This window comes from Phyllosticta citribraziliensis (genome assembly GCF_038025025.1).
Source record: "Phyllosticta citribraziliensis strain CPC 17464 chromosome Unknown J3D65scaffold_8, whole genome shotgun sequence".
NCBI lineage: Eukaryota > Fungi > Ascomycota > Dothideomycetes > Botryosphaeriales > Phyllostictaceae > Phyllosticta > Phyllosticta citribraziliensis.
Window position 1 is genome coordinate 1,726,147 of NW_027117345.1, and position 21,552 is coordinate 1,747,698.

Below are 21,552 nucleotides of genomic sequence, written 5' to 3' on the forward strand. Positions count from 1 at the left end.
ACGGCAGCGTCTGGCACGCTGCAGGTGTGATTCAGCGCAGTGTGACTGCAATGATCCGGGGTGAATGAGAGAGGATCATTCTACACGGCAAACTTCAGGCTTTCCCCGACCCAGCCAGTCGGTTTCGTGCTCAAGAACGTTTGAGGTACAATCTTTGGAACTCGTCAGCCGAGAATTGGGGATTGCGACGGCCAAAAGCTTGAAAGTCTTACTGCAGGGTTCCTCGCGGGTGTGTCATCACGTCTTCAACCGCCGCGTGGTCCAGCCAAATATTCGTGTCTCCAAAAGACACGCTCGCCAGGTCACCATCAATACAGTGGCCAGTGTGTTGGCAGTTTGACGCGAGTGCAGCCCGAAGTCCTCGCGCAAAACACGTCAACGGGTGTTCTGAGATGTTCCGTGCCGAACAGGTGAGATCCGGCCTTGGCGACCGTGAACACGGTGTTTGGTAGTCTGTGGGACTGAGATTAAGCTCTGTCCCTTTGCCGAAATCGGCCTCTTCTTCCGCGGCTTGGACTTCAGTGAAGCACAAACACGTTTCCAAGGAACAGAGGGTAAAAGTGGCTATCGTCAGTGAGGGCGACGACTGTCGTGTATCCCCGATACGCAGTCACATGCCTCTAGCGGTAGGTCTCGAGGCCACCTGCTCCATTGCTATTTGCTGCTTGGGCCATGAAGACGAGTAGATGGCTGGCGGGCACTGGTGCCTGCGCTAATGGACCACCAGCATGGCAAGGTGGCATGGAACCACGGCTACGTAGATGTTGTCGTCGCACATTTTGGCGCCTGGGTGCGAATATCCTTTGCATGGATATCTCCGAGGCGAATCAAAGCGCCCAAAGAAGCCGACTGGCTCTGAGTGCTCGCGCTCGGAAGGTGATGTTACACCCCCGGAGATTGTTGGGAAACATAGAGGTTCTGGTAACTGGAACTGCGGCTCGACAGGGTGGCTGAGATAGAGTGATTTCAAAATAGGAGCACAGCAGTTGCATGATGCTGGCGCGAGGAGATTCTTCCTGTTGCTGGCGCAGATATTCTGGAATGGCAGTGCAAGCGCCTGAGCACGTCGGTTTGTGTGGTCGATTTGCCTGTAGTAGACAGCGAAAGCCCCTGAGAAATCTATCCACATGACTGGGACCTTTCAATGCAGCACATGTGTCCATAAGCAAGCCAATCAAGGTCCTTGAAATGCGATATGTTGGTTGATGAATGGAAAGAATACAGGTAAGAATGAAGCGGCCACAACACAAATTCTGGGCTCAAACTCCGTATGAAAGCAAGAAGAGCAAAACGCGAGGTCAGGTCCCGCCGCCTTTTTGATTTTTTTCGTCTCTTTTAGTTTCTTTGTGCTTGTCGCTTAGTCTTTGGTCGAGTGAAGATCCGTAGCCACTATAGCCTCCGTAGCCTCCGTAAGAGCTGGGAGAGCCAGCCAATGATGTGTTTGTTGACGTATTAGATGATTTACTCGGGCACTGTCGGCACATCTCTGTCACGACTCCCATGCCTTTGCAATTGTTGCAAATAGGGTTGCGGTAGCTGGCAGCTCGAGAATTAGGACGAAATTGCGTCCGACGGGACGTGAATTGGTGCGCTTACCCTTGAGGGTGCCCTGCACAAGCAGGACATGTAGAGATCAAAAGACCGCCAACGCATGCGTGGAGACTTGAAGTCGACGTCGGCTGAGGATCCGGTTGATTCCGGGCATTGCTTGCCCACGAGTTGGACATTTCGAGGATGAATTCGTTTTGAGACTTTCCCCTAGAATATTGGATGGAGTCTTCGAGGGAAGAAAGTGCTAATGAAAAGCTTTATTCTTCGAGTAGACAGTATAGCACGGTCCTCAAGTAGTCTTGTTGCAGCTGCGATGGCAATTGATGGTGTAGGATGCATGCTCCTTTTATAGCATGCTGCATGGCCCTAATGCCCATTGAACGGCGCTGCATACCCGCTAGAGTATGTATGATGAAGTCTCTGGACCACAGACTGGAGACCGAGCGGCGTCAAGGACAGGGCAGCGGCCCGGTCGATTTCTTGGACTCAGACGCAAGATCAGCGGTATGCGTCAGGTGGACAAGATTGCTAGGGTGACTTGAGTTCTTGCAGATTCATTGTCAACCTTTTCCAAAGCTTGCCGGACCCAGTGGTTGGTAATGTCCGTCATAGTAAAGCATATCACCAAATTCTGGACGAATGGAAATGCGAACTCGGGGACACAGAAATCGAGGTGTCATAGCCTTCGACACGAGACTTCGCGGCCGTGCCACCGGGTGTTCTGTGGCAGCTGAGAAGCGGTGCCTTGAGTAAGCAAGATAGTGCTGTAGGGAGAAGTCGGCAGACCAAAGCACATGGCTGAGTTGGTATCGGGCTCCGAGCATCGTCCAGCGCCGTTGACATGGTGGTACTTGTGTCACCGCCCCACTGTGGCTTTTAGAATTGAGAACGCAAGGATACGCCCATGCGTTGTCCTCCAGGCCCCAGATTTACAATGCCATGATCAATTTGTTACGCTTTTTGGTTCCTTGCGCAGTAGACACGCAGCAAAGGAATGAAGCGTGGCGGCTGAAACGATTCTGCAGCGCATGATTTCCTGGTCGCTGTGATACAACTTTCAGAGGTAGCAACGCTTGCGGTCAGCCAGATCCGCCGGCCCGGAAAGTGGACAGCCAGTTGAATTACGGGTGGAAATGGTATTGTGCGACAAAGAAAAAGGTTGCGAGCTGCGCCGTTGTTTAGTAAGACCTGACAAGCGCATGTTTCGAGAAATGAATTTTGCAGCTTTTGAACATTCGCAAACGGGTGCTGCATGTCCAAATATCGAAAGCTTTAAGCCTTGGCTGACGTCGCACATGATAATTTCGCCTCCGGTAGATATGCCATGCTGGCTCTGAAAGCCTGCCGCAAGGAGACTGACGCTTGGCCTTGATGCCTCCAGATGAGGGATTTTGAACTATCACTTTCAACTCTGCTGTGGCGTTTTCCCAGACGAGAAAGATCCTCGGGGTCAAACAGAGAAAGGCGTCCCGTACCGATGCTGTGTACCCAGCAATGGCGCAGACGACACGCTCATATTGAAGCATGCAGGTTCCCGACAGAGCGGTGAGCCACAATTCCCACTTGAATCAGGTGAGGAAAGAGAATGGCCACGCAGATGTACAGGAAGGCAAATTCCTAAGGCTATCAGACGCGGCGGCATGCTTGTCGTAGACTGCGGTACAGCATAGGGGCCCGTATGCGCCTAGCCGCAGAAGGCTGGCAAGCCTCGAGTTTGTGATACAGATGACGTACACAGCCCGAAACCCGGACCAAAAAGTTGTCGTTGGATAAGAACCCATTGCTGCCCGGTTACGTGTGAATTGGAGAGGTAGCAGAGCCAGGTCTTGGGAAGTGCGCCCACGTCAAGTTTTCTTTACCTCGTGGACAAGGCGCCTTGATATTTCACTCCAGTAGTTCAGCCGGTATGTGGAACTCCTTTTGAATCCTGCCGATTTTCGTCATGAGCTCCTCCAGCTTGATACGATCAGGGTTTGTTGAAGCGCCCATTTCTCCAGGCGGATCCATTTTGGGCGGATCCGTATCGATTTCCAATGTCACCTAGGAAGATGGAGACGTCAGCAAGAAGCCAGAGGTAGAGACGACATGGGACAAGCGCCGGAGAAATATACCGCTTCATCCTCGCAGTGATAATCAACACCTACCGGGCCATCATTGACTAAGGCGACGTCCATCATTGCTTGGAAGATGCCATCTTTGACTTTGTCTTGGTCGTAAAGCTCTTGGACTTTTTTGAAAAATGAGTTGTAAAGCTCACGGGCTTGGTTCTCTGCCGCGGACCTGTGAAAGCTAGGTTTGTTGCCCTTTTTTGTGGATGCAAGAAGAGTGAATTGTGAGACACAGAGGATCTCTCCGCCAATGTCGCGGACGTTTTTCTTCCACTGCAGCAGATGCATCAATAAGGGTTGGAAACGTTGACCATTGCAAGATGGAAATACCTTGCGTTTCTTCTCTTCTGCCGCCTCGTCGTCCCACATTTGCAGCTTCAGGACCTTGTCGGCCATCCTTTCGCATTCCTTTGGCGTGTCGTCCTTGCCCACGGCAGCAAAAACAAGCACACCCTTTCCTATGCTAGAAACCAACTTGCCATCGACGGTGACTGAAGCGCTCTTGACGCGCTGCAAGACGGCTTGAAGAGCATTAGCGGCGGTGCGGGTATGCAACTTTTCGGCAGCAGCGCTCACCCTTCATTGTGCTTGTTTGTGTCACGTGTAGAGTAATGCCAGGCGTCTCTCCCTCTCTTAGAGCGGCCAGAGGACAGACGGTTGGACACGGGAAGGGAGCGAGATGGAGGCGGCGTGGTCAGATTTTGGGCGGCAAGCTGCGCGTATTGGTATCCGTACAGCACAGCGGTGGTGGTCGAGGAGATGGATGGCGGACGGGCACCCAGGAGCACCGACCGGGATCCTCGCAGGCGCTTGGCGCTCGGGCATGTCCAACGCCGCGTCACGTGATGCCATTTCGCCAATCCCGATGGGTAAGGTACCTTGCGTCCCCATGGCGTTTGTCTCCCCAGACTTCTGATTCCACAACCTCCACAGTCGGCAACTTGCAAAGCGTGTCCAGCTTGCAAGCTCTATCGCGCGCCCGACCCGTTCGCACATCCTCTCCCTCGCTCGGCCTCGCTGCACCGCGTCGCCAGGCCCCCGTCTCACGCGCTCGCCCAACGAGGCTGCCCTTCGCGACCATGGCAGCAAGGAAACTCGCCCAAGAAATCGACCGATGCTTTAAAAAGGTCGCCGAAGGTGTCGCGGCTTTCGAAAACATCTACGAGAAGCTCCAACAGTCGTCAAATCCCGCACAAAAGGAAAAACTGGAGGATGCTCTCAAGAAGGAAATCAAGAAGCTGCAGCGCTCGCGCGACCAAATCAAGGCATGGGCAGCTTCAAATGAAATCAAGGACAAGAAGCCGCTGCTTGACCAGCGGAAGCTGATCGAGACGGTACGTGACACTCGTCGGAAGCGTCGGCCTGGCAATCGACATTGGAACTAACCTCTGTGCAGCAAATGGAGAAGTTCAAGGCAGTGGAAAAGGAGATGAAGACCAAGGCATACTCGAAAGAAGGCTTGTCCGCCGCCTCGAAGCTAGATCCCAAGGAGAAAGAGAAGATGGAAGTGTGCGAGTTCTTATCCAACATGGTCGAGGAGCTCGAGCGACAAATCGAAACCACCGAAGCTGAGTCGGCACATCTCTCAGCGAATATCAAGAAAGGCAAGAAGGACACTGCCAAGTCAGAGAGGATAGCGGAGCTCGAGCGCATGACCGAAAGACATCAATGGCACATCAACAAGCTGGAGCTGGTGCGCCGGTCGTTAGAAAACGATGGCCTCGATGTGGAACAGGTCAAAGATTTGGAGGAGAGCATTCGCTATTACGTCGAAAACAATCAAGAGGTCGACTTCATGGAGGATGATTCGATGTACGACGACCTCAACCTGGCAGACGGAGAGGACCTCTTCGGCATGGCGGTCGAAGGGGACAAGGTCTCCTCACAAGACACGCAGTCAGTCCAGGACAACGAGCCAGACGAGGGAACAAGAAGTGCGCCAGCACCAGTAGGAAAAGGCAAAGCGGTTGGAGAGACTGCTGCGGCGGCTCCGAGGAGGTCGTCAACACAGCTCAAATCGCCTTTACCGACGTTATCCACTCTGCATACGCCCGCGCCGAGCAATTCAAATGGCGTCAACACGACCAATATGAAACCTGCGCCTCTTCCGACAAGAGCTCCAGGAGAACCTCTGAAGTACGCATCAGCTGCTGCTGCTGCTGCTGCAAGCGATAAGAATAGTGTGGGTATCGCACCTCTACCTCCGCCGCCAGGAGCCGTCCAAACCACACCTGCTCTCACACATGCCACCGCCGCGAAGTCCAGTGCTGCACCATCTCCTGCAGTGTCTCATGCCCATCCGGCCACAGTCGCGCAAACAAGCCACCGACCTACAGTCGCCACTGCAGCGAGCAATGACGGCGCCTCGAGTTATCCCATCTCAGCCAAATCTCCAGCACTCAGCCATTCCAGCGCCGCGGCACCTAGTGCAGAATCCAACAGCGTACCGCCCACCCCTGCACAGGAAAAGAAGACTGCAACGCCAGCCAAAGCTCCGAAGCAAGCAGAACCATTGGATCGCATCACCAATGGAGAGAAGCATCCACAACAGGATGAGGAGGAGTCAGTATTCCATCTGCCCTCGAGCTTACAAGATCTTCTCGAGACATTCGAGGCGACAAAGGGCGACTTCGTGACGTATCCGCAAATTGACGAGCGCTCGTTGGCTGCGTCGGGCGATCAGATGCCCAGTTCCAATGAAGTTGACAAGCCCCGCCACTACAAGCCTCAGAACCCTTACCCGTACACGCCGAACCACTATCCGCAAGAGCCGCTTGCAATCTTCGACGATCCGAGGCTGTATCAGCGCCTCGACACCGACTCTCTGTTCTACGCGTTCTACTACCGTCAAGGCACGTACGAGCAATTCCTGGCGGCGAAGGCTCTCAAGTCTCAAAGTTGGCGCTTCCACAAGCAGTACCAGACATGGTTTCAACGACACGAGGAACCAAAGTCTATTACAGAAGATTATGAGCAGGGCACGTACAGGTTCTTTGACTACGAGAGCACTTGGTAAGCTACGACCCCACTACCTGCCATCATGTTCTTGAACATAATTCTGCCATATAATCTATTTGCTGTTTTGTATTTGCTGACATGCAAAAGGATGAACCGCCGGAAAGCGGACTTCAAGTTTGCGTACAAGTTTCTGGAGGACGACCTCTGAGCTAATGTTGTCTCAGGAGGGTGAACCGCCGGAAAGCAGACTTCAAGTTTGCGTACAAGTTTCTGGATGATGACCTCTGAGCTGATACTGTCTCAGGATGGTCAAGATGGTTGAACAGGGCAAAGAAACTCGTCAGTGTTGGTCCCCGGTGTGAAGATCTGAGGAGGATTCACCGCGCCAGCATTTCTTTTTGTTCACACACCACCATTGGTCCCAGGCGGGAACAACATGGAGAGCCGTCATAACCGTGTATGAGTTCGTTGATCAGCTTGGTGGTTGCTCTCTCTTTCGTTTCTTGGAGCAGCGATAGTGCACGAATACTCGATCGGAGCCCTTGCTGATGGAATGTTGGCGCATTGTTAGCACTTCTGAGCCCAATCCCACTGGTTTTATTGTTCCCTCTTGTGTGACTGCACGTTGGCCGACTGTGCGGCTGGCTTCTATTTCTTGAGGCGATTCCGTGCCAACTGATTAGATCCGCTTTCCAGAAGCATCAGCCACGACATATCAGGGAGGGTCACAGCCTCGTCTCGGAAGGCTTTGCGCCCTGCCATGCCACCTAGGTTCTGCAGGTTTGCATATCGCTGGTGAGCATCCAAATTCGGTGATCTACGAATGCGTGCTGACAAGACTTATGTCCGTTTTCGTTTTGATGGGAGATTGAGCATCAAGTGCTGAACGCGACCCATCGCTCGTAGGGTTCAACCTCTTGTGACTTCATACTTTGTTCTCGGTGGAGACGAATCGGCAGAGGGGCAAGCTCGGTTCCAAAGTATCGGTTGCGCGACGCGAATCCTAAAGCCACAGTTCAGTTGCATCGTCCTGACTGTCCTTCTCTACAGAAATGCAACTCACTTTGCGACACACCCGATTGGAGAAGCTCAACGGACTGGGTGCGCGAGGATTCAGTGTTTCGGGCCATCCAGCGTCTCGTCGCTTCACTCGAGACGTTGCCCAGGATAATAAGCTTTCGTCCTCGGTCAAGAAGGGGGGTTGTTCGCTAACCGCGCTGCTGCAGGTATGTCTTGTTTCGAACAACCCTCCGCGCTTTAGTACAGGGAACCTTGAGGTAACACAACATCTTGCAAATAGGGGCCTTTGTAGCAGATTGAGGCGCCCCTTCACCTGCAAAGACAACGAAGAGTTCTCAGTACATAAAAAACGATCTGTTTGCCTCTCCAGATTGCATTTTTCCTACTCGCTTTACAGATTCCTTCTTCTCTTCAGCCTTGCTCAAGAGCCCAAGCATTGCTCTTCGAGGGGCAGGGATTGGAGACTGGGCGCTTAGCCCCAAGTCACTGGAGAAAGAGAAGTCGTCTCAGACATGGGTCCAGAGAGTCACTGAACTTCGAGAGGGTTGTCGACACTTAAGATGTCTAAGGAGCAAGTCTTGACTTCGAAGAGGAGTCGCAAACGGCCTTGGGAAAGAGCTTTGGATGCAAGTCACTCCGTTCCTCACATATGGCTAAGCGCCCGGTCAGGTGCATGTGCTCTATGACGCAGAGTCTCCAGGGTTCGTCGTGGCTGCGAGACGTCCTTGTCTGAACGCCATGCCTCGCCCCCAAGGGCACCTGGGTACTCTCGTCTTCGGTCGAATGCTGCCTCTGGCGTGGAAACACGTATGCCAACGTTTCGTTGAGGCATGCTGTTTGTGACAGCGTGGTGGGTACTGGAAGCTTGGATACTGATTCCTCCGGCAAACAGTCTCGCAGCTGGGGGCTGCTCGTCTTGACCGGAACTTGCAATCGGTATTGTCCCCGGCAGCTCCCCGGAGCTTTGCTGCATACAACAAATCATGAGAGGTCCGCAGCCACACCACTTCCACTCGCTTCACGAAACTCAGCCGGGTATTTTGGTGATAGGCCCGGGCTGGAGGGTCGTCTTCGTTTTGTTGAGAGCCGGAAACCCCAAGCCGCGTGCTAGGCAACTGTCGACATTGCGTGTCCCGAGTATGCCTCGACTGACGGCAAAGCGAATCCGCCAGTCGCGACAATTGTCTTGCTCTCGCCGCGGAACATGAGCATGCGCCACAGGGCCGGGAATACCGCAGGCTGGCTTCCAGAAGCCATGGCCTACATGGCGTAGCTCTCACAGGCTTTGGTGGCTGAGCTGTCCCCGTACCCCCATCTCATGAGGGGGCTCAAATCGTATCCGGAATTCCTGCTTCAAGAATATCCAAGTCTTCCGGCCCTTCCTTCGACGCTGTTTCTTGTATCACGGCATGTCCCTCTTGAGTGAACTCGTAGCCTGGCTGGTCCTCGGAGGTTGAGGCCGTCCGCGGCTTGTTTCTGATGTCGGCGCTCGCGGTGGAAGGCAGACAGACTTTCTGGAACTCGGACCGCATGCGTCCCCTAATACCGGCATGTCGGTTCCGCGCGTCTGCGCAGCTGATATCCAATCGCTCTACTCCAAGATGGAGCAAGGAAGGCATTCGTCGGTCTTGCGCGAGCCCTCCCTGGAGGACCTCTACCGTCCACCCGGGCTTCACTCCAAGTTTTGGTGGCGTTGAACATCTCGAGGCACATCAACGACAACTACGTGTCACTATGAGTACGAGTCTTTCGACACTCCGCCCGGTCGCTCCGCCAGACTTCGACCCATGCAACCAATCCCCATGGAGAAGTGCTCTGGCACCTGGGTAGCCGTTTCTGCGGCCTCTCGACCGTGTGGCTCTGGCCTCTGACCTCACCCAATACGCTTTCGTCTTTTTGAGGAGAGCGAGGGGCTGTACCGGTGCCGTCCGATGTACCTGGCCAGCTAGCTGGTCTGACCAAGAAACCACCATGCAAACGTCTTACGTCGATTCACACCGCTACTCAACCCTATCAATCAAAGGCTTTGTTAGAGTTCCGGGGATGTCTTTGTGGGGCCCCTTTGACGTCTGTTGTGGCGAGCCATGCTGAGTGTTGAGGCGCATCCCGTGGCACTGACCTCTGCTGAAGTCTGTCGGTCAGCTAGAGTGATTGGACCAAGGTAGTTTCTTCGACTGCTTAAGAAGGTACTCGCAAGTGTCTCTCTTCACAATCCCAGAGGAGCTCAAAATCTCTGAGTCCATCAAGTTCCAATCTGTCCTCAACTTGCGCCCCTGTACGAAGACAGCTTGACTTCGGTGCTATCCCAATGTCCAAGTATCTCTCCACTACGCATGTAAGACCTCCGATGCCCGTGTTGGATGCCAAAACCCCATCCTAGTTGCAACCGTGGTGCTTGAGAAGTCTCTGACATTGCTCTTAGGATTTGGAAATGACAAAGGGAGACGAGGACGGAAGCCAGTCCGGAGGAAGCTCTTCCGGGGATTGGCCACGGGATCCGGGCGGCCATTGAATCAACAGTAAGGCTTCATTTAACCAGGACAGTTTGAGAGAAAAAGCCTCTAAAACAAGACATCACAAAAGGCAGGTCGTACCTCAATGGCAAAGCTCCAGAAAACCGCAGCAACAAGCTGGTAAAGACCACTGCATTCTGGTTCTCGATCCTCATCAACGAGTCAAGCGCATGATACTGCGTAGTATACGGGGCTTTCATGCACGCTGCCGTTGACATTCCGGTATCAAGAGACGATCTTGAAATGCAATCAAAAAAGAAAAGTCCCAACAGGGAAGCCACGGCGCGAGCTCTCACCCATCTCTTGGATTTTCCACACCTGATAAATCACATTGGTGGGGTATTACGTTTTTCCTGATTTTCTACTCCCGACGTACGTACGACGTTGAAAGCTCAGCATTCTCTCTCCCAACCCACACCATGCGGGTATCTGTATCATCTTGGAACGAAATTTTTGTACAAATCTACAAGAGACCTGCTTGCGCACCAACCTCGAAGGTGAATCTACACGCCGGTAGATGATCGCAGTGATTCACAACATGGTCCTTTTCCCACATCCGTGCGGCACTTTGACTGTCTATCCCGCATGTCGGGAGACACAGTTCCTGCATCCATTTCCCGCATTCACATGTTCGAGCGAGGACGCGAGCGTGTTAGTTTCCTGCAAGTCACACTGCGTCTCAATCTGCAAAAGTTCCAGGGCACCTCCATGGTAAACAGTGGAGTATCTCCATTGGCCGATCGCACGGGCCCAATCACACCCAGAGGGCATGGCCTGGAAGGGACATGAGCGTCTGGTCGATGTGGAAGCTGGGGGAACGAGAGAGTCCCGGACAGAGGGGACAACGTCGAGGACACTCGGAATTCCTGCCCGCGACAAAAGCGAGCGAGCTGAACAGGGGTTGGCAATGCAAGCGATTGGCCCTATGGAGGGTTCCATTCGCCGACGAGAATCGCACACGCATGCAGGAACTGCCGATGAACCTTTGTCGCGAGTCGTTTGACGTCAGCTTCCTCTGTCGCTCCCCTACCGGTCAGTGCCGCCGTGGGCAAATTGAACGACGGAACGAAGCTGGTCTCGGGAATTCCGCCCGCTAGTGACGTGCGGCCTTCGAAACGCTTGCAGTGCCTGCGCAAGCACGCAAGCAACCCCAGTTAGCTGCAGGAACTCGCGACGCAACCGCCACGTTCGTCGAACGACACTGTGGCTTGGGAAATGGGTCCATGTTTTGCTCTAGCTACTCAGAATTCCGTGTCTCTGGTTTCGGGGCTGAGCGACTAGGGGTCCTTTTGAGCTCCGCCGTAATGAACGACTGTTTCTCTCCAGTCCCAAACTCCTTCTGAGTAATGGCAGTGTTTCTCCACAGCTTTGTCTCTTCCTAAGACGCCATGTGCGAGTTACCGCCTACATGGAAAGTCTGCCCAGTCAACCACTCATGCAGTGGGGAAATTCGCGGAAACAACCCACCGTCATCCCGCAAGTTGAACTCGGGAGAGTGAAGAGCAAGGCTGTGGATTCGTGCTAGCCAGGCTGGGGTGGCCCTGGCTCTCCCGCACTGATACCGTGATCTCCTTGGGCCTCGAGGAGGTGCTGTCCGCTCGACTCTTATCAAACCACGTCGTTGTCGTCGGCGGCGTTGGCGTTGGCTTCGTCGCGCAGCAGCCATCTGCAGGGGTGTCAGCCAATGTCTATTGTCAAAGGGGCCAGAGGTGGCAGGTCCTCCAATCGTCGTCTTGAGGTCCGGGTCAATCTGCAGGTTAGTATCCACGCTTATCTATTATACAAAACCCGGTGTACCAGGCAAAGGAAGAAAGAAACAAGAAAGGAAAGTTTTGTTTGAAAGCAAGAAACCCCGGAGAAAAAGCCCATTCCCATCAACTCCAAAAACTTGCAGTGGTGGGTATCTCAAAACAACAAGACAAGTAACATCCCATCCCTCCACCCTTCGATGCCGAAACCTGATGTCAAACACCAAAAAATACAAGATGCTCCTCCAAGACTCATGTTCAATGTCGTATATCGTATGTCGTCGGTCGTCGTCTCACGTCGCTTGTTCGTGTCTGGCGGGTCGTGATGTCGGTATGCGATGCGCGTGGTCCTCTCAAATGCCCTCCACCTTGACGCCCGACAAGTCCCACTCAAGCTGGACAGAGTTGTGCTCAACCTTGACACCATCCGGAATGCCGTAATCTCCGACCAAGACTTTTGGCAATGACTTGCGGTACGCTTCCCTCGCATCCTTGCCGGCTTCCTGGGCCTCGAAAGCATACATGCCCGCCGCCAGAGCTGCGTCCCTGGCCGAAAAGAAGCTCTCCCTGGCATCGAATCTGCTCAATTTACGCATGGAGCAGCGGCCGCGTCCCGGAAACACAGTCCTGTGGTCGTTCCTGCTGTACATAGTCGAGTGGTATCTCCATCCGGAGAGACGTGCCACGCGGTCGAGCGCCTCCTGGAAGCCATATCCTTCCTTGAACAGGCCATGCAAAAGATTCAGGCCCATTTGTGCAAGGTATGCTTCGTAAAGGACACCGCCGAGATGAATGGTGCCCTGATAACGCATCTGGACGAGGTTATGAACGAATGGCTTCATGACAGCAAGTGCGTTGTTTCTCATAGCGCCGGGGTGAGTGCGGTAATCGATTGAGAAAAGGCGGGGATGTTGCGCAAAGCGAAGGAATGCAGTGTCGAAGGTGGCGCTGGCCTTGGTGTTGCAACTGCAAAAGCAGATGGTGTTGTAGCTTGCCCACAGCAAGCTGAGGTATTCGGTGCGCACTACTGGGGTGACGCGGATGTTGGAGCGCAGGAGAGAAGCCTTGAAGTCGACGACCACTTGGGCCCCACGAGGCGAGAGCAGCTTGCAGTCCATGGTGAGGCCGTTTGCCAAAGGGCTGTGGTCTTCTTCAAGGACGAATCCCCAAATCCTGTTGCGCACCTCGGCCGGCAGCGTTGGCAGAGGTCGAGCGCTGAGCGCGGCGCGAGCGGAGACGGCCATGTCGGCAGCGGGGGGCGAGGCGGGTGCGATCTCGGACATGGCGGCAGAGTTGGAGAGGGAGATGACGTTCGGCGAAGGGGAGATGTCAGGCATGGCGGTGGGTGTGGAGAGGTAGAGGGTGGACGGAGAGATGGCGGCGCAGGGAGGTTTTGATTGTGCGCGGTGCCGAGTCTTGGGGACGAAGAGGAAGGCACAGGACGAGATGGAAACAAACAGAGAGTTTTCCCGGCGTGAATGGACATGAATGCTCCTCGTCTGCCACCACGTTGGATGACGGAACCTCCTGCGTGCAACGCACCCACCGGTATGAAGCCTCCCCAAGCGCACGACGCGACTGGACGTGACATGCTCATATTCAACCCGATCAAAGTGACGGAGCCTCCAAACGCCATGTTTGAGCGCAAATTGCCAAAGTGCGAGGAAGGGTGACCAGAGCCCAATGACTCTGCAGTATTTGTGACCACTATGCCACTAGATTTCGCCGTGTTCTCTTTTCTTGCCCGTCAAAACTCGTAGAGAAGTACTAAGACAACTTTATATGGGTCGTCCCAAGTTCTCTGTGCAAACGACCATGGGACAAATCAGCAACACCAAGGAAAGATCGGGGTAGGTTGCGACGATGTCTTGGCGGCGTGTTGTGACTGCGCCGTGGTGTTGGTGAAAGCGGCGGTGACGTCGACGCCAAATGAGCCAGACCGGGAGCCAATTAATAAGTTTAATCAGCGAGCTCAATCTTCGACGCGGAGCAGGTTTGGGAGTGATGTCTCTTTCGTAAGTTGTGGCGTAGGTGGACGACCCCTACGTTTCAACCTCTGCGTCTGCTAGGAAGCTCCTGCCCTGAGTAGACCCCTTCCGTGTTGCAATCCGAGGACTCGAGTTCGAGTCTTACGGTGCGCCCGATATAGCCAGAATTACTTTCCGTCCGGCCCAGTGGTAGGCGACGGTCTGGGCTACTCTGGGTCGGTAGTCGCCACAAATTCGACTTGCAACGCCAAGTCATTGGAAGAATTCGTGGACTGTCAGGCTGATGGTGGCAGACAGCAGAACCAAAAACACTTTTTTATCTTTCCCTCTACGGGCTAACCTGTAGCCCGCAGCCCACCAACCTGATTGAGGTTGTGGTCATTCCCACCTCTTTACAACATGCCGTAAAGCTTAGGAAGATGCAACATCGCAGGCGCTGCTGCCCGGACCGTCGCGCTCGTTGGAGGTGAATGTGCGTTAGGCTGCAGCTGTGAGCCTGCTTTCGCAATCACCTAGTCGACGGCCTGGCTGTCTGGCGAGTTGCTATCCTCTACAAGTTGGTGTTGCTTCCGTGCAGCGCACTGCGTGGCAACACCACGGTCGAGGGAGAGCAGTCCCGCCGCCAGAGTCGCCGTTGGCCGTTGCTCTGGTGTGCATGCGTGCCGCAGGCTGAAGTCATGGCGATTATGCAGCCCCGACTCTTACTTACTCTGAAGTCTTACTCCTTCAACAGATGTACCCATCGACGAGCTCATAATCCCGTTCACTGTATGTATCCGCCACAGAGACCCAAACCAAAGACTCATCCTCTCCGCAAACCCTACTCGTACAGCCGATTCCGATTCAATCTCTCCACCTTTCCCTCGCCATCGGCATTATTCGACAGGACGATGCAGCCAGCGGCGGCGTCTGGCTTGGCATCGCCCAAGAAGACGACGACGTCCTTGAGCATCCGCACCCTTTCATCGCCTTCCATCCACGTGCCTCCCTCCGGAACGACGATGCGGTTCTTGCGCGTGAGCGAGGAGACGGTGTCGAAGACGTCAGGGGCGACGCTGGCGACGCCACAGATGGCCGAGACGGCGGCTGCGGCCATGAGGAAGAGGCTGCAGATGAGGAGGATGCCGAGCCACTGGTAGTGGCACTCTAAGAAGTGCTCCGTAGTCCAGCTTATTCCACTTCCCGTGCGCGTCGTGAAGTTGCTGTCTGCGGACGGTGCGAATTCGCTCAGAATTATTGATCCGTGTGGCATCATAGAAGCCATCCGAATCGTGTTCATGAGCTGAGTCAATCGGAGAGCGAAGTCTTCCGCCGTTACGGCCAAGAATTCTTCCTTCGTCTTTGGCACATAGGGATCTGTAGGGTCGGCAAGGTAGTAGTTGAGTGTGGTAGGCCTCTTCGACGCCGGCTGGAATGCCTTTATCTGTCGAAGGCCCTTGAAGAATCGATCGAATAATCTCCCATCTTCCAAGGGAGTCCAGTCTTGATCTTCCATGGTAGAGTTTTTTCTGCGCACGGCAGTCATGTGCCAGGGCTTGGGCGCACCTGGTGTTGTGTCTCGGAAAATCTCGACTTCAACGAAACTCATGGACAAGACGAAATCTGCGGAGAGGTAAACGTGTTTGCCTTTGCCGGTCCCAAGTGGTCGTATATGGTCATCCACAAAAATAGTTTGAGGCCCATGTGTTGTTCCGTCCAGTGCATTAGACTGATTGGATCCTTCGAACTGACCTGAGAATCTGAGACCAAGCGGTATTTTTTCGTTTTTATTGGCGTCTTTTTCGTACGACTCGTAAAGATTTATGTTGCCTGGACTGATCTCACGATAACTGTCATTGGTAAAAAAAGTTGGGGTAAGATGCATATAAGCCGCGACGAACGTAAAGTTTGCACTTTGCTGCGCAACGTCTGCTGTGAAAGGTGTGAAGGGAACTCCGATTAGCGATGCGTGTGCTATGGCATCTAGTTCGATACCACGGTACCATCCTCCAGCATGTGGTTTTGAACCTTTCTCGACGATTTCGATCATCGGAATATGGAGATTCGACCAGGAATCGACACTGGAGTTTCTTGTCAAGCTGCTGGCAGCCAACGCTGTGGAAAATGCCAGATCGCGACTGTTATAGCCAGATTCAGAATCTTCACCCAGACTTTGAGGCGAGGTAGTATTCGTGTCCAGTAATGTGACGCTTAAGGGTGAGATGGGATCTCGAGATTCCCTCGACACGATCCGGAGAGAAGCTTGACTTCCAAGAGGCGACAAGGCCCAGCTGATGAGAAGCGCAAGCATCAGAGGGCTAGTCAGGCGAAACTTCCACGGCATGAATATGGTGTTTCCCAGACTCGTGCTTCCCAGGAGTTGAGCCATCGTCCCGACGGCTAGACCTCTTTCGGACTGCCATCTGGCAATATTTTTCAGACAGTGGGAAACGGTAGCCGCGAAAAGGTATGTAAAGATCGTGGTGGCCTTTTCAATTTTTAGCTATCTGTCAAAGATAGGGATGGGTAACAAACGTATTTGGCTACTCTCAAGAGTATGTTTCCTGTTGCCCAAGTGTCCTCATCGCGGATTGTCTTTTTATGGTTGTGAAAGCAAATGATCCCATAGATGAAGTATGCCAAGGCAAGCGTTCCCAGTATCATATCGGGTAGACACTGAAAATAGGCTTCGGTAGTACTCCTCAATCGTTGAGAAGCAGGGCATTTGGAGGGCTGGATTGTTGTCGAAGAAGAGGATTGTGGGAGCAGTGCCAGTTCCACCTCGCTGGAACCTGCGGAAGGGTGTGCCATGATGTTGCCTGCCGACAAAGAGGAGGTATCCGGCGGGACTTTATGCTGTGGGCAATCCGACATGGTTGCGATTTGGGCGGCCAAATTTGTTCAGCCTTGCCATTTTCAAGCGTCCATAGAAAAGATGCAGTGTCACGTCCAATGCTGAGCGAGCACCATCGGACAGTGGGCACAGCCGCTTCGAAAATACACAAGGGACCCACAGACACTTTCCATGGAATGAATCGAGTGGTCCAGACCGCACCTTGCGATTCGAGCAGCCTTCTCAGCTTGGGCAAAGTAACCAAGGGCGTTTTCATGCACTCAGAGGTGGGCATAAGGCCAGCCAGCAGTCGGCAAATCATGTCGCCATGAACATTGACAAAAAGATGAATGAAAATGGAACGAATGCTTCAGCTCTGATGGCGGAAGCATCAGAACTTGAATTGCCCTGGGAACTCATCGAGGACTCCAAACTACAGCCAGGGAGTGAGGGAGGGTCGCACTTAAGATTTTGGTGTAGGAACGAATGTTCGTAAAGCCTTGTACGCCCCGAAACCGGACAGGCTGAGTTCGTCCACTGTCAAAGTCTCACCCAATTGAGGCTTGGGTGGACTGGAGAAGGCCCAATATGCAAGGCTGAAATCTGTTTGGTTGCTCACAGGCAAGCCACAGGCTCTGGCCAGATTCAGTCTCTAACGCAACGAAACGCTTTTCAAAGTCGGCGACGGGCGTGGTCTGCTAGGTGAGTCTGGTCCAAGTCGGTTGGAATTATCCTGTCAAGTAACGGGGCGTGCGTTACCGGGCATTCATCACCCGACCTCATCAGGAAAACCAATCGCATCCGAGGGCAGACGGGATTCTCGTTCACTTGACGAGGACATGAAGCGACAAGGCTGAATGCTGACCTTTCCACAGGGCGTACGACTGGTCGGCTCCAAGTGTCAGATCCATGTGCACCAGTCGGGAACCAGTGGAAGAGCCGGGCTAACCCGTGTAGGTAATATGATGGTGCGGACAACGTAGGCTAAATTGGACTGTGCTCGGTTGACCAGGGCAAGCATGCCCAGCTTCATGACGTATGGAGATGGTCGAGACGGGATGGAGCTCTTTGCGAAGGGGATGGGCAGGGCCGAGGCTACGATGCAGTGTAGGGCGGGTGACAGGTCGGTTTTCGGCCAGCCACGCGGAAGAGGTATGCAGACTGGAGTGACACAGGGCGACGATGGCTGAGATCAACAGCACAGCAGAATGACGGAGAGCGAGAGGAGTGGTGGCGAAGAGAACGAGTTTTCAGAAGCACGGGGTCGTGTTTGATAAGTGAGCGGCATGACGTAGTAGCGCTGGACCCTTTTGGGACGACGTGATAGGTCGAGAGGCGCAGATATGATGAAAGGCTCCGAATTTCCCAACCGGACGACATGGACGCGGCCGAGGGAAGTACAAGTACAGCGACGACGGGTTGCGGGGTCGAATGGCACGGCGCCAGTAGTGGAAATGGCGCGGCGAGGTGCAGCTGCGGCTACTCGAGGGCGGGTAGAGCGACAAGGTGGTGCGGTGGTGTTGTTGGAGTGAGGTGTGGGGGGAAACAAAGATGCAGTGGCTCGTCGAGGTCGATGGAGTCGAATCGTTCCTGGCCCGCGCCACGGGTGGATCAATCGAAGCTGCCCCTCCATTACGTTACGGTACAGCCAGCTACACTCTGCCCTGCTATACAAGACATGCTGCCCTTGCCTCTGCCACCTCTCAACGGCCCTATTCTTCCTCTCCAGCACCCATAACCTACTCTCCTAACAACCTGAGCTTCATCCATTATCGCCTCGCTCAGCTTGAGCCCAGACGTTTTGCGCCTGACTCGCCCTCGTCCATTCTTAAACACCACTCCCTCTCGCTCCCAGCACCTCGACTGTCGGTACCACGCTCTCTTCCGACTCGTCAACTGCTACACAGAACCCTCTCTACGTACTCCCTCTACCAGGCACAGCTCACTCGGTTGTGAAATGAGCTCGCAATCTTCCGAACCCCAGCGCCACCACCACCGCACCTCGACCACCGACCTCGACCCCTTGTCGACTGCCCAGGTCTACTACGGGCAGTCGCACAAGAAGAACTCAAAGACTCGCACCTACTCTAGTGTACGTCGTACCTCACAACCCACGCGCATCTGTCGCTAATACGCATTGCAGGTCGTAGATGTCTCGAGGCGCCATGATGCTGCCATGGCTGCCGGGCTGAGGCAGCCGGGGAGGAGGTCTAGTCACGGTACCACACCCCTCCTATGACACGGCCAGTACGGCGAATGCTAATGCGCGCAGATGAACCCTCCTCTGTCCCCCGCAAGTTCCTGATTCCCGTCGACGAGACCCTCCAGACGCTGCTCGCTCGCGAAGACACCGACCAAAACTATCAAATCACAATCGATGACCATGGGCCAAAGGTACGGAGCTGTGCCGCAAATGGTTGATTGTCAGAGGCTCTGATTGCTCACACTGAGGCAGGTCCTGTCGGTGGGTACTGCGGCCTCCAACGGTCTGAACCGCTTTGACGTTCGCGGCACCTACATGCTCTCGAACCTTCTCCAAGAACTCACGCTCGCCAAAGACTACGGCCGCAAGACCATCATCCTCGACGAAGCCCGTCTCAACGAAAATCCAGTAAACCGCCTGTCTCGCCTTATTAGGGACTCTTTCTGGAACAACCTCACCCGCAAAACCGATGCTTCCAACATTGCCCGCATTGCCCGCGACCCCAAGGATTGGACCCCCAACCCACACCCCAGAGTCTACGTTCCGCGCGGGGCTCCGGAGCAATTCGAATACTACAAGAAGCATGCCGAGGAACATCCCGAGGAGAAACTCGAGGTCATCTGGCTGGCTGAGGACTGTGCCGACGATGAATACGTGAGGGACCTGAACGATGCGCCCGGTCTTCTTGCGCTCGAGATGGAGGAGTACATCAACGAAAAGGGCGAAAAGGATTTTCGTGGGTTGCCCTTCGTGGTGCCCGGCGGCAGATTCAACGAGCTGTACGGTTGGGACAGCTACATGGAGTCGCTCGGCCTTCTGGTGAATGACCGCGTGGACTTGGTCAAGTCCATGGTGCAAAACTTTTGCTTCTGCATCAAGCACTACGGCAAGATTCTCAACGGAAATCGCACCTACTACCTTGGTCGCTCTCAGCCCCCCTTCTTGACCGACATGTCTCTACGTGTCTATGAGCGCATCAAGCACGAGCCCGGCGCAGTCGACTTCCTGCGGACTTCGATCATGGCGGCAATCAAGGAATACTACAGCGTGTGGATGGCACAGCCGAGGTACGATGCGGAGAGCGGTCTGTCGAGATATCGTCCCCAAGGAATCGGCGTTCCTCCAGAGACGGAGGCGACGCACTTTGTGCACATCCTCGAGCCGTATGCTAAGAAGCACGGCATGACTTTCGAGGAGTTTGTACACGCCTACAACCACCGCACAGTCCTTGAGCCCGAGCTTGACGATTACTTTTTGCACGACCGCGCCGTCAGAGAGTCTGGCCACGACACATCGTACCGTTTGGAGCGTGTTGCGGCAAACCTCGCGACCGTCGATCTCAACTCGCTGCTCTACAAGTACGAGACAGACATTGCACGCGTTATTCGTGGACACTTCAACGACAAACTTGCCATCCCTGAAGAGTTTTGCCTTCCCGGCCAGGATCCGTACGTCGAGACTTCGGCCACCTGGGACCGTCGGGCCAAGAAAAGAAAGGCCCTCATGGACAAGTACATGTGGAACGACGAGGAAGGCATGTACTTTGACTACAACACGGTCGAGAAGAAGCAGACGGGCTACGAGAGTGCCACAACGTTCTGGCCCATGTGGTCTGGCGTTGCCACGCCGCGCCAGGCTGCCGCACTTGTTGCCAAGGCATTGCCCAAGCTCGAGGAGTACGGTGGACTGGCATCGGGAACTGAGAAATCTCGCGGCCCCATCGGACTCGAAAGGCCCAACCGTCAATGGGACTATCCCTTTGGATGGGCACCGCAGCAGATGCTTGCGTGGGTTGGTTTCGAGCGCTATGGTTACGAGACGGAGGCCCAGCGCCTGGCTTACAAATGGTGCTACATGGTCACCAAGGCTTTTGTCGACTTCAACGGCGTCGTGGTGGAAAAGTACGACGTTACCAGGCCAATTGATCCTCACAAGGTCGAGGCAGAGTACGGCAACCAGGGCAGCGACTTCAAGGGCGTGCCACGCGAAGGGTAAGTCTGTTCGAGATGTTTGCTTTCCAGATGCTAACTTTGAGCAGTTTTGGTTGGGTCAACGCCAGCTATGTCTACGGCTTACAGCTTCTCAACGCCCACATGAGACGTGCGCTGGGTGCTTTGACCGAGTATGACGCCTTCATCAAGGCGACTGAAGCACTGGGCTTTTGATTCCGACTTTGATCTCTTGAATTGTGGCAGTCTACTGCGTTGGTTGGTCGATTCTAGCGAATTGGTAGCAAGCTTTACAGCATGACAAGGCATTTCCGGTTTTGAAGTTTCATCATGAGCACGTCGAGAATTCCGGTAGAAGGCAGCGTTTGTTTGGCTACGGGCGGTGTTTATAACGGGTAGGGCGGTTTGGACGGAGTAGAGGAATAGGCTAGCGGTCAGCGTCAGATCAACGCCGAAAATATTGAACGCGGTGTCCCAAGACGGCCATGTGAGGCGGAGCGCAGTTCAAGATGGCTGGAAGACGGTCGAACAGAGAACTCGGCAGATGACTAAGATGCGATGACTAGACGTCAGTGCATGGCCGCCGCCTCGCAAATGGCCGATCCGGTCGTCACAGCTCACGCTCCACTCGTCATAAAAGCGCATTCCCTTCCCCACCACCACCGACCTCAGCACACCCCTTCCCATCATCCACGACCAACG

General features: G+C 54.2%; 6 protein-coding genes across 6 annotated transcripts; 2 read left to right on the plus strand and 4 right to left on the minus strand.

The window, feature by feature from the left end:
- Window positions 1–1,298: 1,298 nt before the first annotated feature.
- Window positions 1,299–1,727, minus strand: J3D65DRAFT_604678 (uncharacterized protein; the record flags this gene model as incomplete). Its single annotated transcript, XM_066798291.1, has 2 exons — window positions 1,299–1,536; window positions 1,597–1,727. 2 exons carry the CDS (start codon window positions 1,725–1,727, stop codon window positions 1,299–1,301), a joined length of 369 nt encoding a protein of 122 aa, XP_066654006.1.
- Window positions 1,728–3,256: 1,529 nt separating this feature from the next.
- On the minus strand, window positions 3,257–4,498 carry J3D65DRAFT_447246 (D-tyrosyl-tRNA deacylase). The gene is made up of 4 exons (XM_066796310.1): window positions 4,236–4,498; window positions 3,990–4,180; window positions 3,663–3,932; window positions 3,257–3,591 (listed from the first exon to the last, which is right to left on the minus strand). Exons 1-4 carry the CDS (start codon window positions 4,240–4,242, stop codon window positions 3,436–3,438), a joined length of 624 nt encoding a protein of 207 aa, XP_066654007.1. The 5' UTR covers window positions 4,243–4,498; the 3' UTR covers window positions 3,257–3,435.
- A 240-nt stretch (window positions 4,499–4,738) lies between these two features.
- On the plus strand, window positions 4,739–6,825 carry J3D65DRAFT_555974 (CCR4-NOT transcription complex; the record flags this gene model as incomplete). Its single annotated transcript, XM_066797249.1, has 3 exons — window positions 4,739–4,993; window positions 5,056–6,671; window positions 6,765–6,825. The coding sequence occupies 3 exons, from the start codon at window positions 4,739–4,741 to the stop codon at window positions 6,823–6,825; spliced, it is 1,932 nt and encodes a 643-aa protein (XP_066654008.1).
- Window positions 6,826–12,251: 5,426 nt separating this feature from the next.
- Window positions 12,252–13,534, minus strand: J3D65DRAFT_604681 (uncharacterized protein; the record flags this gene model as incomplete). Its single annotated transcript, XM_066798292.1, has 2 exons — window positions 12,252–13,397; window positions 13,445–13,534. 2 exons carry the CDS (start codon window positions 13,532–13,534, stop codon window positions 12,252–12,254), a joined length of 1,236 nt encoding a protein of 411 aa, XP_066654009.1.
- A 1,172-nt stretch (window positions 13,535–14,706) lies between these two features.
- J3D65DRAFT_669373 (uncharacterized protein) lies at window positions 14,707–16,254 on the minus strand (the record flags this gene model as incomplete). The annotated part of the gene is made up of 1 exon (XM_066803191.1): window positions 14,707–16,254. The coding sequence occupies one exon, from the start codon at window positions 16,252–16,254 to the stop codon at window positions 14,707–14,709; it is 1,548 nt and encodes a 515-aa protein (XP_066654010.1).
- A 2,042-nt stretch (window positions 16,255–18,296) lies between these two features.
- On the plus strand, window positions 18,297–21,326 carry J3D65DRAFT_630713 (neutral trehalase). Its single transcript, XM_066800859.1, has 5 exons — window positions 18,297–18,790; window positions 18,842–18,917; window positions 18,971–19,092; window positions 19,154–20,892; window positions 20,940–21,326. The coding sequence occupies exons 1-5, from the start codon at window positions 18,656–18,658 to the stop codon at window positions 21,064–21,066; spliced, it is 2,199 nt and encodes a 732-aa protein (XP_066654011.1). The 5' UTR covers window positions 18,297–18,655; the 3' UTR covers window positions 21,067–21,326.
- Window positions 21,327–21,552: the final 226 nt, after the last annotated feature.

Excerpts from the sequence above, each read along its gene's own strand:
- J3D65DRAFT_630713 (XM_066800859.1), top strand. The coding sequence starts at position 18,656 with ATGAGCTCGCAATCTTCCGAACCCCAGCGCCACCACCACCGCACCTCG. Across the intron at positions 18,791-18,841 it reads AGACTCGCACCTACTCTAGT|GTCGTAGATGTCTCGAGGCG; the intron begins GTACGTCGTACC and ends TACGCATTGCAG. Across the intron at positions 19,093-19,153 it reads TCGATGACCATGGGCCAAAG|GTCCTGTCGGTGGGTACTGC; the intron begins GTACGGAGCTGT and ends ACACTGAGGCAG.
- J3D65DRAFT_447246 (XM_066796310.1), bottom strand. Across the intron at positions 3,933-3,989 it reads CAGAAGAGAAGAAACGCAAG|TGGAAGAAAAACGTCCGCGA; the intron begins GTATTTCCATCT and ends CATCTGCTGCAG. Across the intron at positions 3,592-3,662 it reads ATCACTGCGAGGATGAAGCG|GTGACATTGGAAATCGATAC; the intron begins GTATATTTCTCC and ends CCATCTTCCTAG.